Source organism: Cupressus sempervirens, chromosome 9 (genome assembly GCF_028749045.1).
Source record: "Cupressus sempervirens isolate cs-2001-9-10 chromosome 9, ASM2874904v1, whole genome shotgun sequence".
NCBI classification, from domain to species: Eukaryota; Viridiplantae; Streptophyta; class Pinopsida; order Cupressales; family Cupressaceae; genus Cupressus; species Cupressus sempervirens.
Genome location: NC_143126.1, coordinates 124,260,904 through 124,276,018, shown reverse-complemented (window position 1 = coordinate 124,276,018; position 15,115 = coordinate 124,260,904). Strand labels below are relative to the sequence as shown.

At 38.8% G+C, this 15,115-nt stretch overlaps 1 protein-coding gene across 5 annotated transcripts in view; it reads right to left on the bottom strand.

The window, feature by feature from the left end:
- LOC149537842 (uncharacterized) overlaps positions 1-14,570 on the bottom strand; it is a 310,563-nt gene extending 295,993 nt beyond the window's left edge. For 2 of the 5 annotated variants that reach the window (XR_016355921.1, XM_089799243.1), the window contains exon 1: positions 13,941-14,421. Coding sequence is in view for 4 of the 5 variants with exons in the window: in XM_089799243.1 (XP_089655369.1) it covers positions 13,941-14,286 (346 nt within the window). In the remaining variant the exon portion in view is untranslated. Of the gene's footprint in view, positions 1-13,940 lie in introns of all 5 variants that reach the window. The other 3 variants (XM_089799242.1, XM_089799244.1, XM_089799241.1) reach the window with 3 other exon arrangements.
- Positions 14,571-15,115: the final 545 nt, after the last annotated feature.

Sequence of the window (15,115 nt, the reverse complement as noted above, 5' to 3'; positions counted from 1 at the left end):
TAAGCTTGACAACTGAGCACACGTCCTTCATTGTGCATGAATGTACGTGCAACAATGAGAGGATAAGCATGACAAGGTGTCCCGTGTGTGGAGATGTTGTAGACACCATGTGCTTAAATAATGTGCTAACTCCTATGTTGTAGACATCATGTGCATAAATGAGGTGCAAGCTCCTATGTTGTCAACATGACAACTCACAAGAGGCCGCATACTCCTAAGTGACCGATAAGTAAATATTAAAATAATGCATTAACCTAAGTAAACTTAAATAAGTGTAAATAGTAAATACGTATTTACACCAACATGATGCCATGTTATTTACAGTATCTTTCAAATTCCTCAAAAATAAATTTTCCTACTTTGTTGGATCTTAAGCATTTAATTTGTTTGCCACATTCATTTTCAACTCTAAGCTTGAATATTTTGAACTCCTCAAATGCTTCAAATTTTTTTTAGAACCGCAACCCATGTACATCTCAAATAATCATCAAAAAAAGGTATAAAGTATCTCTCACCTTAAAAACTCTTTGTTCTAATTGTTAGCATGAATGTTGATGATATTCCTATGGGGGAATATATTAGCATTATTGGAGAAATGATTCACAACTTGTGTTGCATTCATGACAGTGTTTGTTATTAATGTCAACAAACTAGTTATTTTGTGAAGGCTATTAGAGTTACAGAGGTAGAAGCATTTGGTGTGGTTCGAGGATTAAAGATCAGCTTATGCACACATGAGCCTATGTTCTCTAGTATATCTAGATGCTACAGTTAAGGGCGTGTAAGGCAATATGAAGACTAGACAAAGTTATGAAGATTTTAGTAAAGGCAGCTTTTAGACAGCAGTTCTGGAAAGTGGATACTATTGTTTTGATTCTATCTTCTCACAGAGATGGAATTGGCTTGAGCACTGAGACAAAGTTTGAAACATGTTTGAGATGCCTTGGTTCAAAGGGCCTAATCTGAAGATCATTGAGTGAAAAGTTATGAAGACTGTGAGCCGACAGTTTGTGTGTAATCTCGGATAAAGTGTAAAGTTGTAGTGTAATGTGTATTGTAATATCTTAAGATTGTCCTATATTATTATTGTAAATTAAGAATGCCTCAAGGTGGACTCAATAATTTGTTACTTGGTATAAAGGAAAGATATTTTCCTTGGTCGTAATCATCAGTGAGATCATTTGTAATGATATGCGGTTATATCTTTGTGCGAGCTTGGTATGTGAATTTGTGAAGATCAAAGTAAAGTTTGGTGTGGTTGAGGCACGATCAGCTTAAAAGGAACTATATTTGGCAAGACAAGTTGTTGGTTGGACAGTTGCAATTTCACATTGTATTATTCGAAAGGAATAGTATAGAGGCTATTTGGACAATGCGTTCAGTGATCTTTCTTTCAACTCCTAAGAGGGATTCAAAGTCTCCTAACAAGGATTCATATGTACTCATTGTATTTCATTGACTCCTAACAAGGTTTATCCTCAAACAAGGAATTTTTATATTAGTGCATCATTTTGTGGGTACCATCCCCACCATGGTTTTCCCTCTAATCAAGGGTTTCCCTAGTAAACATATCTAGTGTTATTGTGCATGGTTATCTTTCTATGGTTGTTGCAACTACTGATTACATGTTTCAGAATTAATAAAGATATTGAGAGTTGCTTTAATTACATAGCTGATTCACCCCCTCCCCTTCTTTCTCATCCTCCTTGTCCTTTGTACCAGATTCATACTCAAAATGCTTTTCTGACGTCCTTTGAAAATATTCATCAACTCCTACATTTGCACTTTCTACTATCTAATTAAAGCCTTTTGTTATAGCACCCAAATGCTTTGCTTCTCATTTGAAAAAAAATATGTTTTGCTTCTAGTAGAGTAACCCAGAAATATTCCTTCATCAACTCTGCTATCAAACTTGCCCAAGTTATCATTTCTCCAAATAAAGCATTTGCTTCCAAAAAATTTGAAGTGTTTTATAGTAGGTGCACTTCCATGTCACAATTCATATAAACTCTTGCCATATTTCTTCCAATACAAAACCATGTTTAGAGTGTGTACAGCTTCTCTCCAATATACTTCCAGTAGACTTGCCTAATTGACCATTGTCCTTATTGGCTTTATATTGTTTGATTCATTCTTTCCACAACACCATTTTGTTATTGTGATTTGGCTTCTCGCAATTGAAACTGATGCCATGTTATTCACAATATCTTTCAAATTCCTCAGAAATAAGTTTTCCTCCTTTTTTACATCTTAAGCATTTAATTTGTTTGCCACATTCATTTTCAACTATGAGCTTGAATATCTTGAACTCCTCAAATGCTTCAATTTTTTTTTAGAAATGCAACCCATGTATATCTCAAATAATCATCAATAAAAAGTATAAAGCATCTCTCACCTTAAAAACTCCTTGTTCTAGTTGTTAGCATGAATGTTGATCATATTCCTATGGGGGACTATATTAGCATTACAAACGACATGATTCAAAGCTTATGCATTGCATTCATAACAGTGTTTGTCATTAATGTCAACAAACTTGTTATTCTGTGAAGACTAGCAAAGTTACAAAAGTAGTTGCGTTTGGCGTGGTTCAAGGATTGAAGATCAGCTTATGCGCACATGAGGTTATGTTCTATAATATGTCTACATGCTACAGTTAGGAGCGTGTACGACAATATGAAGACTAGATAGGGTTATGAAGATTTTAGTAAAGGCAGCTTTCAGACAGCATTTCATGAAAGCGGGTACTATTGTTTTGATCCTATCTTCTCACAGAGATGAAATTGGCTTGAGCGGACTGAGACAAAGTTTGAAACGTGTTTGAGATGTCTTGGTTCAAAGGGCCTAATCTAAAGATCATCAAGTCAAAAGTTATGAAGACTGTGAGCCTACAAACCAGATACAAAAGACTTGACTCAGCTTATCATGGGGTCTTGTAGGCTGACAAGGTTGGATAGAGACCTAGTATGGTTATACAGTGTGGGGAATTTGGTGTTCTGGCAGTTGTTGTTCAGTTTGGAGACATTCCTTGTTTTTAGGAGGCAGATCCTAAAATTATGGGGTTATTCCTACTTTTTAGGAGGGATGATCATACCCAGGGTTGGATCTCCATGAGATGATTCCTTGAGTTCAGTTTCAGTGGAATAGGGTTTGTTTCCTAAGTTTTAGGAGCATCCCTAGATTTTAGGGATGAGATTGCCAGTGGATCCTTGATTTCCGACTTCAGTCACAGACAGGTGACAGGATGATTTCATGGTTTGTGGTGTCATTGGGGCATTTTGTAGCTACTTGGGTTATATTTTTAATATTTCCTAAGTTAGCATTTAATAATTAAATAAGGCTAAATTATGGACATTTTGGAGTAATAAGGGGTTTTTGGCCTCATCTAGATGCATATCCCTTGGTGTAATAGCTCGTTGGAAAGGTCTTGAACTTTTCTAAATATTACTCTTTTGACTCAAAGCATTTCGGTGAACGGATTTTTTTCTATTGGGAAAAAGGTCATTCTCTGGATACTTGACCACTTAAAAAATGAGAAATATATTATTTTATAACCCAAAGCCACATGGAGACACTTTTAGGGTTCGAGCTAAGTATGGTGAGTTATAAGGAGATAAAGACAAAGTTCTAGGGCATTATTGACATATTACATCTTGGATTTGTGATTTGGGCTCTGATTGAGCTTTCAGCACTTGGGACGCCAACCCCACTTGCTTTGCCTGTTTGGGACGTAGCCCCCGAAACAGTGGTTTGGATTCATTGCAGTCAGAAGCATCTTGGAGATTGTGCATTGTTTCTTTTGGGGAACGCAGTATTGAGTCAGAGTTTTAGCTGGGGTTTAGGCATTCTATCCACCTGTGGGCACTTTGCAGCTGTACGGTAGCACCTAGCAGCCATATTCTTTCCCACGTGCAGCATTTGAGAGCTCGAACCTGGCCGTAGCTTCCTTCTAGGCTCATATTTCTCCTTCACGCCTTCAGGTTGGGTTTATCCTTTGTTGTAATCATCTGGATATTATTGTAAATCTTCATCTAGTTACAAATTAGGCTTTATATTCAAAAATCTGTTTGAAGCGAAATTGCTTTGGTTGTATTAGGAATACATTTTCAGAACTAGTTCATGTTATTGTACTTTTGTTATTACTTATTGCAAAATCATCAAAAAACATAAAACAATGAAACCCTTCTGCAACTTTCGTCTAGCTCTGTAAGAAAATTTTAATAAAAAAGGAAAACAAATTTAAAAATAATAAAATTACAGCAGATCAGCAAAAAAGATCCATCAACGATCTTTCAAAATAGGCCGCAAATCTCCAAAAACAAAGACGCGATTTTCCCAGAAAAAATCCGCGATTTTTCAAAAAAAAACTCAAACAAAAAACCCTAGTCAAAAATCTCAAGGTTTTGAGATTAGAAAGCAAGGATCACAGAATAATTTCGAAAATTGGCTCTAATAATTTCGGAAAAGAAATTATAATTTTTGAAAAAATTAAGAAATATGCTCTAATACCATATTATGGAAGTAATTGGTAAATACTTGCTTGTTATTAACAGAGACCAGAAGGTCATTTAAGTATGAGACGATGTTTCCTTAGGAAACAATCGTAAAGAATAGAAACATTCTATTCTAGAGAAAGCAAAATAACAAAAGCAAATTAAAGCTTATTAGATATTTACAATAGATAACCATTAACTAATAATAGACAACTTATCTATTATTGTAATAGGAAGATCATCTCTCAGCCTATATGTTTATCTCAATGGCTGAAGGAGTGGGAAGATTTATCAAGGCCAGAGTAGGACAATGGCTGATTCAGAGTTGGAGTTGGGAGATAGAATTATGTCTCACTCTAACTTACAAGTTCTTGATGATACAGCTCTAATGGGCATGACCACAATTAGGGAGGCAAAGAACATCAGGAAGTCCTTGAACTGTAGTGGGCACCCCTGGATGTCCAAAAAAACTAAACCAAATTGCTGAAAGGAATTATGTCAAACAGTTTGCATTCAACTTCTTATTTCTCCGTTTAATGTTTTAAACCCCTTATAATTCCGGAAATCAAACATTTATTGTTTGTTGTGTTTCGTGCATGGAATTGGTATCATACAACATAAACAAGAAAGAAACTACAATGATATGCAAAGTGGAAATGAACTGCTGCTAATAAAATGTTATTTTCAGAATTCATAAAACCAAATACATGACAGATTTATCAACTCACTAATTACTTCAGCAGTATTGACATAATACTCCAGCCCATGCTTTCGAACTTGCTGCTACAATATTTTGTCCTTCAATCAGTCCACTACCTTCATAATACCATTCCCTCAAAGCGGCATAAGCGTCGGACAAGTAGTGAAGAAGATATGAGAAAAATACCAAATCTGCCTATAGCCGGAAATGCAACTAAACTGCCTGATAATGAAGCCAAAAACAAAGAATTCCAAAGGCCAAACCCCAAGGGAATGACGTCTAGAATGTTACAAGAGAGGATAGACGTCCTCAAATGCCAAGAACTGAGCTGCAACTCACATACCAATTTCTTCTCATATTCCACCTGCCTAATGAAGCCACAGATGCTTCCTTTTATTCTATTCCCACGGGTCCGCTCAACTCATATGGGCAATGTGGGATAAAAGATGTGTAATATAAAACATATATTAAAATACCCCTTATGTCTCCCTTGGGTACACATTACCATAAAATAAATATTAAAGTAACACTTTAATATTTTACAATTAAATTAGACGTTACTTTAATAAAACTTCAGGCATTAAAATGTATTAGCAATCGAACTCCGAATAATGCGAGTGATAGCTCATCGGAAAGCTCTCACCGAGGAGTATCGAATCCAATCACCAAAATTGACCTGCACTGTGTCCTGCCGACTTACTAAAAATAGTAAGTATGCCTGAAACTGAGTAAATCAACTTCGTTTTGGCCCAAACTGGAAATGACTAGGCCAAAACACTCCAAGATCCCATTAAACCCTTCGTTAGCCCTCGGGACCATGTAGAACAAGGCTAACGCACACACACTTGGTCAACTGCTAAAATGGGGACATTACAGTCCGCCCCCTTGAAATTGCTTGTCCTCAAGCAATCTCAGTCCAGCCTGCTGAATAACCTGCTCACTCTCCCATGTAGAATCTTCTTCCGGCAGGTCTTTCCATCTGACCAAATACTCCTTCACTATCCTGTTTCTAAGCTTCCTCTCTCTGGTATCCAGAATAGCCTCAGGTACTAACACAAGCTTCCCCTCCTCATCCAAAGGGGGTAAATCTGCAGAAGGCACTACACTCTGACCAATGGCTTTCTTAAGCCTAGACACATGAAACACATTGTGCACTCGATTGCCTTCTGGAAGCTCAAGCTCATAGGCGACTTTGCCCACTTTGCGAATCACCCTGTATGGACCATAAAATCTAGGTTTCAACTTTTCAGCTCCGCTCTTCTTGAGCGATGACTGTCTATATGGTTGTAGCCTCAAGTAAACCATATCCCCTACCTCGAAGCTGCGCTCTATTCGATGCTGATCAGCATACAATTTCTGTTGATTCTGGGCCTGTTGTATATTCTCTTTGAGCACTTTCAGGATGTCCTGACTATCCTGCAATAAGTTTTTGGCTTTGGGCACTCTACTGTCCCCCAAAACTAAATCCATGAAGCTAGGTGCTTCATAACCATAGAGTGCCATGAAAGGAGTCATCTTGATGGACATATGATAAGTGGTGTTATAACAATACTCTCCCATATGCAACCATCTGATCCAAGCCTTTTGTTGTGTAGTTACATAGTTCCTCAAATATCCTTCCGCCCATTTATTCACAATCTCTGTTTGCCCATCTGTTTGCGGATGATAACTAGTGCTAGGTGTAAGATCTGTACCACACAACCTAAACAACTCTTGCCAAAAAACACTCATAAACTTACTATCCCGGTCGCTGACAATGAATCTGGGCAACCCATGTAACCTGAATATCTCTTTAAAGAAAAGCTCTGCCACCTGTGCTGCTGTGTAAGTGGACGGAATAGCAATGAAGTGAGCAAACTTCGTCAAGCGGTCCACCACCACATAGATGCAATCCCTTCCCTGTACTCGTGGTAAACCAGTGATGAAGTCCATCGAAATACTTTCCCATTTCCTATCAGGAATGGGCAACGGCTGTAATAAACCTGCAGGAAATGTGTGTTCTCCCTTATTCTGTTGACAAACCACACACTCCCTGACATACCTCTGAACATCATCCTTGAGCCCTTTCCATGAAAACCGCTCTCGGATCTGCCTGTAGGTCTTGAAGACCCCCGGATGTCCAGCTGTGGGTGCATCATGAAATGCCTTCAGTATCGCCTCTCTCAAATGTGATGATGGAATCAAATAAACCCTGTCCTGAACTCTGATCAATCCATCTATCACCTCATAGCGATCATCCTGTATGGTACCTGAAATCAATCCAGAAGCCCAAGCATCTCCGACATACTCTGCTATAATCCGATCTCTCCAATCTCCTGAAATCTCTGCCAGAGCACATAAGTGAGGTCTCCGAGATAAGGCATCAGCCACCACATTTTTCTTACCTTTGACAAACTCTATGTCAAAGTCATAAGCCTGCAATTTAGTCACCCATTTTTGTTGCCGGTCATTAAGATCACGCTGGCTCATGAACTATTTAATACTGTTGTGATCAGTCTTGATCACAAAACGTCCACCTACCAAATATGATCGAAATTTGGCCAATGCATGCATTATGGCCAACATCTCCCGGTCATAGACAGAATAACTTTTCTCAACTCCTCGGAGCTTCCTACTCTCGAATGCAATGGGATGCTTCTCCTGCATCAATACTGCTCCAATCCCATCACCAGATGCATCACAATGAAGCTCAAAAGGCTTCGTGAAATCCGGTAGAGCTAGAACTGGACATGAAGACATCACCTGCTTGAAATGCTCAAAACACCTCTGTGCTGCCCCTGTCCACACGAAGGCTCCTTTCCTGGTAAGATCTGTCAAGGGTGTAGCAATCTGTGAGAATCCCTTAACAAACCTCCTATAAAAACCACATAAACCAAAGAATCCCTTAAGCTGTGTAAGGTTTGTGGGAGTAGGCCATTCTACAATAGCTCTAATCTTTTCGGGATCAACCCGAACGCCATCTGCACTAATGATATGCCCCAGGTAAAGGAGCTCAGTCATGCCAAACTCACATTTAGATTCCTTGGCATACAATGACTCTCTCTCCAGAATAGATAACACCTCCTCTAGATGATGTAAGTGCTCCTCCCAGGTCTTACTGAAGACCAAGATGTCATCAAAGAAGATCAAGACAAATCTCCTCAGCTGCTTCCTGAATACCTGGTTCATACAACTTTGAAATGTAGCAGGTGCATTGGTTAGACCAAATGGCATAACCATGAACTCAAAGTGGCCATAGTGACATCGGAAGGTTGTTTTCTCAATGTCCTTTGCTCTCATCCTGATCTGATGGTATCCGGATCGCAAATCAATTTTGGTGAAGAAGCATGCCCCATGCAACTCATCAATCAGCTCATCAATCCTAGGAATGGGATACCTGTTTTTAATTGTTTTCTTATTCAGTGCCCTGTAATCGATGCACATGCGCATCGTCCCATCCTTCTTCTTTACCAATACTACTGCTGAAGCAAAAGGGCTCTTACTGGGCCTGATATGCCCCATCTCCAACAAATCCTTAATCGCCTTCTCTATCTCATCCTTGTGTTTCTTAGGATGACGATAGGGAGTAATCATAACTGGTTTGGCTCCCTCCTCGAGCTCAATAACATGTTCCATCCCTCTGTCAGGAGGAACCCCATGAGGAATATCGCTAAATACTTTAGCGTGTCTATCGAGTATCTTCTGGACATCTAGTGGATGACTCTTTTCTTGTGGCTCTGGTGAAGTTGGCATAATGTGGCACTCTGCCGCCCACTCTATGTCATCATGACGGAAAAGTCTCTGCATTCTCCTCAAGGACACTATTCTGCAACCTCCATCTGAAAGCCCGTTAAGTACCACAGTTCTCCCCTCATGCTGGAATCTCATCTCCAATTTCGCTAGATTGAGTGTGAACTCAACTAGTGAAGCCATCCATGTCATGCCGAGGATGACATCATAATCTCCCATGTCCACAACATAGAACTCGTCCTCCAACTCGTAGCCATCTCCAAACCTGATGCGAAGATTAGATATCTTCCGAGTGCATAATAACTTATCACCGTTAGCCACCATGACTCTAAACCCATCATGCTCCTCTGTCTGTAACCCTCTCCTGGCTACCAACTGTGCATCTATGAAGTTATGTGTAGCCCCAGTGTCAATAAGAGATATCACTTTCTGCCCCTGGATAGTACCCCTGACCTTAAATGTGATTGCCTTTTGGGCCCCTGTCAAGCGTGCCAACGATCTATCATCCTTCGGAATGTTGCTCTCCTCTATAGTGTTACCCTCATCTGAATCGGAGTGCTGATCCTCCCCTTCTGACTCTGACTCTTCTGCTGAAAAATACTCCATTTGATTTGCCTTAGCCTTGAGAGAACATTTATGAGATAAGTCCCAAGGCTCTCTACAATGGAAGCACAGCTTCTTCTTTCGAAATTCATTCAAGGTTTCATTGTCTAGTCCTTTTGATCCTTCTTTGGGTTTGCTATACTCTTTCTGAAATGATTTTTTGTCTTTGTCCTTGCGGTAGGAAGAATCTGTTGAATGGTTTTTTCCTTTGTATACCGAAAGGGGCTAAATCTTGTGCCTTTTTAGTTGCTTCAGCTAACGTGAGTGGATCATGTCCCTTCACCCAACCTCGTAATGGATCAGCAAGACCATCACAAAATAACACCACCAATCTCCTAGGAGAGATATTAGTAACAAGTACAGACAAGCGCTGAAACTCGGCAATGTAAGCATCCACAGAACCTGACTGTTTTAACTGTGCTAGCTCCTTGAAATGTAACTCGGGATCCTTAGTGTCAAATCTCCCAATCAATGTTTCGGTGAATTCCTCATAAGATGTAATCTGATTATGCCCCAAAGTCACCATGCCATGATGCCACCATTCATGTGCAACGCCATCCAAGTGCATAGCCGCATACTTGATAGCCTCCTCCTCAAGCATAGGATTAAGCTGCAAGTATGTATCTACCTTCTGCACCCAAGCTCGTGCAGTCATCTTCCCTGAAGCATCATAATAAGGTAAAGAAAGTTTTCCAACTTTCTTCCTCAGCTCAAAGTTTTGATTCCTCCCTCCTGCTTTAGGCATGTGTCTCATCCTCAAGTCCATATAATCTCTAAGAGAAATATCCGCCTGAAACTCTGGTCCACTAGCCTCCCAGTCCCTCCTGAACTGATCCTGTAACTCGGTAATCTGCGGTTCGTTTACTGGATGAACTGGATCTCTGGGTGGAAAAGTGGGTAGAAGAGGTCTCGAGCTCACAGTCCGTGCTGGGCGTGCAACGTGTCTAAAGTTATCAGCCTCATTCCCATTGTTGCCGTGTCCATTATTACCATTAATGTTATTCTCAGGACCATTGTTGTTGCCTTGGCCTTCATGGTTATTGTTTCCCCCGTTGTTATTGTTTCCCTCGTTGTTATTGTTTCTGTTGTTGGCATCACCTGGATTAATATTGACACCCATCTGTCTAGCCATGAGCTGCAACATCATGTCCATTCGCCTATTCTGCTCCTGCTGCATACGCTGCCCCTGCTCTAATGTATCCAGTAACTGTCGGAACAGTACCTCCCCTTGATCTGGACCAGCATTTCTGCCTCCGCCTAATCGTGTATTCCTGTCATCTCGATCACCCATATTATTGTCCTGATCACAGAATATCTCCTCTGTGTCTGTATGGTTAAATTCAATGTCCCCCTGCATGGATGTACTAGACTGTTTGCTTTGCAAGTCTGAAATCCTATTTTGTCTTGCTCTGGTATCGCGGAAATTATAAGACCCCTGTCGCATGCTCAAACATAAATGCTTAGCCTCTGTTTTTTTTACTTACTTTTTCCCTCTATCCGGCTGTTCCAAATTCCCTATAAGACCTCCACAGGATGGCAGGACTTATAGCTCTGATACCACTGTAGTGGGCACCCCTGGATGTCCAAAAAAACTAAACCAAATTGCTGAAAGGAATTATGTCAAACAGTTTGCATTCAACTTCTTATTTCTCCGTTTAATGTTTTAAACCCCTTATAATTCCGGAAATCAAACATTTATTGTTTGTTGTGTTTCGTGCATGGAATTGGTATCATACAACATAAACAAGAAAGAAACTACAATGATATGCAAAGTGGAAATGAACTGCTGCTAATAAAATGTTATTTTCAGAATTCATAAAACCAAATACATGGCAGATTTATCAACTCACTAATTACTTCAGCAGTATTGACATAATACTCCAGCCCATGCTTTTGAACTTGCTGCTACAATATTTTGTCCTTCAATCAGTCCACTACCTTCATAATACCATTCCCTCAAAGCGGCATAAGCGTCGGACAAGTAGTGAAGAAGATATGAGAAAAATACCAAATCTGCCTGTAGCCGGAAATGCAACTAAACTGCCTGATAATGAAGCCAAAAACAAAGAATTCCAAAGGCCAAACCCCAAGGGAATGACGTCTAGAATGTTACAAGAGAGGATAGACGTCCTCAAATGCCAAGAACTGAGCTGCAACTCACATACCAATTTCTTCTCATATTCCACCTGCCTAATGAAGCCACAGATGCTTCCTTTTATTCTATTCCCACGGGTCCGCTCAACTCATATGGGCAATGTGGGATAAAAGATGTGTAATATAAAACATATATTAAAATACCCCTTATGTCTCCCTTGGGTACACATTACCATAAAATAAATATTAAAGTAACACTTTAATATTTTACAATTAAATTAGACGTTACTTTAATAAAACTTCAGGCATTAAAATGTATTAGCAATCGAACTCCGAATAATGCGAGTGATAGCTCATCGGAAAGCTCTCACCGAGGAGTATCAAATCCAATCACCAAAATTGACCTGCACTGTGTCCTGCCGACTTACTAAAAATAGTAAGTATGCCTGAAACTGAGTAAATCAACTTCGTTTTGGCCCAAACTGGAAATGACTAGGCCAAAACACTCCAAGATCCCATTAAACCCTTCGTTAGCCCTCGGGACCATGTAGAACAAGGCTAACGCACACACACTTGGTCAACTGCTAAAATGGGGACATTACATGAACTTTTATATGAAAGCTTCTGGGCAAAGAATTAATGAAGTCCTCCATTTTTTTCTTTAATATTAAAATCTTGCGTTTCCAAATTGGGACCTTGTCTTTTATGTATCAAGGTATTCCCATTTTTTTTGGCTCATTATCAAGAAGGTTTTGGCAGGAAATTTAGATAAGTTTCATAGAAAGGTTTCCTATTGGACTTATAGTTGATTATCTTCAATTGGGAGAGTTAATCTGTTGTAGTCTATTTTTCAAGCACTTCCTCTTTACAGGTGCTTTGTACACATGGCTCCAACAACTTTCATAGAGGAATTTGACTCCACGTCTCACCAATTCTTATGTGTTCGTAATTTGCTATCTAAGAAATGGAGATTGGTCAGGTGGGACTCTGTTTGAAGAGCTTAACATGAAGGAGGCCTTTGGCTTAGACAAACTAGATTAATAGGCCAAGCCTTATCTACTAAGTTGTATTCGAGGTGATGTTATCATCAGAATCACTAGGGGGCCAGATTAATCACTATCAAGTATTTGGGTGGGGTTGAGAACAGGGATGCCTCTAGATATTATATTGACTCATCGCACACGACATGATTTATTTTCTCCGGTTCAGTTTTTGTAAAGCTAATCGTCTTGTTGTGAGATAAAACGAAACAGTATATTAATATATCATGATACGACAAGTCTGGAGATTATTGATATTGAGAAAAGTATATTGCATAACCATAGTCTTCTGCATGGAGGGTGTCGAATTCTGAAGCTATTGTGGATTTCTGTGTTTGTCTCTTTTCTGATAGAGAGCATTCTCTGCTATTAGTTCTATCGACAGAAAAGAAATTTATTCTGGTTTGTAATTCAATTCAATCCCCAGTTGTGAGGATTTGATTACAATTTATCCCAGCCTTGTAACTCTTTTTAGCAATAAAGTTCACAGGTTTTTGCGGGTTGGGTTGTTTCCCTTGGTTGAAGAGGCTTTTTCCCAGGGTATTTTCTGGTCTCTGTGCAATTTATTTTATTGTTATCTTTCTGGTTCGTTATTTAACATGAATGATCATTGATTGTTGTATGGCCTTTAGGCCGATTGTGTGGTTGTTCCTGGTTTCTTTTCACTCTTGTTTCTTGATTAAATAAATTGTTTACCCTTCTACTTTTTTCTAAAAGCTTGCAAATTCATCCATATTATTAAAAAATTTGTGATATGATTTTTCAAAATCGGGTTACATTATAGATATATTTTGAGAAAAACTGCCAGGTATATGCTTTCCCAATCTATTTAAAAATCATATGGCAGGGGAACGCTTCAAGTCCATCAACATGAAGCTATGTATATTTTACGAAACTTTTAAGGAAAAACACAGAATTTCAATGTACTGATCGAATATACAAATTTTAGCTGATCCAATTAACTTTATCCATATTTTAGTGGAAAAGTCGCTTTGTATGATAAGAAATTTCGAAAGGTATAATATCAAATTCTACTTAAATACATAGAATTCGTTTATTTAGACTACTTTTTCTAGGTTTTTAATGACAAACTTTGAAAGCTTTAATTCTCAAAAGTAAAAGTTGCAAGAAAATACAATTTACAGTTTACAAACGTAGATATATGGAATCAAACAACATTATCCATTTTTCAAAGGAGAAATTGCCGATTAGTTTTCAAAGCTTTGCACTACAAACTTTGGAATTTCATTGAAAAAGAGCGAAACTATTGAAAATAGGTCATACCTAACAGCAACTGCCGAGAAAGCGAAAGTGAATGCTCCCTGGCCAACGTTTTGGCTTCCTCTTCTAGGGTTTCAACGGGCAATGTCATGTCGTCGTCGTCTTCTTCTTCTCCTTCTGAAGAAAAAATTTCATCACCTGAGCTGCAACTGCATTGAAATGTCGTCTTCTTACTATTTATTTCTTCTACGAGCCTTGAATTCCTTTGCTTCTGCCAGAAAATCTTCGAGGAATTGAGTAACAAACTAAAATGACATGGCAGCTTCAAATTTTTGCAGTGCGGGATAATGGTAGTGAATCTCGTATGGCATGGAGTAGAGATACACTGCAAGGAGCTTCCTAATTCCATTAATTGTACTTCAATTTTTTCTTCTTCCTCCTACCTCTACTGCTGCTAGTATTGTTCTGCGTAATGTTATCCCTTCGTTTTTAGCCGATAGGCTACCTTGTGCAGGGATGCCCGTAGGACGCCGGCAAAATAAAAAAAGGTGGTCGCAGAAAAGTGTGAAATTTTGAAATGTCCTTTCTCCGGCTATTAGGTACTAGGGGAGAGGACCCAATAGTTGTGCACCCTAACTTTGCGCTTCTCAAAATCTTATGTGAAAATTTCAAATCACTCTATTTTATGATAGTAACTTATTTGGCAAGTCTCTTGCTTATAACTAAAGTTTCAGAGCCACATCATCAAATATGATGCCATAGCAGCATGCTTTTTGTCAAAGTGTCCAAAACAATCCAAAAAAAAAGTGAGACCAATCATAGTGCATTGGAGACCCCCATACTTGTGCAGCTGACATGGCATCACACTATTGGTTGTTTTTTGAGAAAAGGGACACTTTTCATTCACTTATGAGTAATCATCATTAACAAAAACAACTTTAAAGTCACATCCATGGGTACAATCTTGTCAAAAATGTTGGATATTAAATCAACAAGTATGGGTATTAAGTTAACAACTACAGTCACAATTATTGGAACGCGCTCAAGTACTGGGTCCTCTCCCCTATCGTTGAGGTGGAGGTTTTCGTAGAAGTGAAAAAGTTAATGAATGATCCATCTAATTGTGTGTTCTTTTATTATTATTTTTATTACAATACGGAGGAATGAACATTAAAATACATACTTTTGAGAGAAATGATGATGAATAATTTTTTTAATGAATGATTGGTCTAGTTATA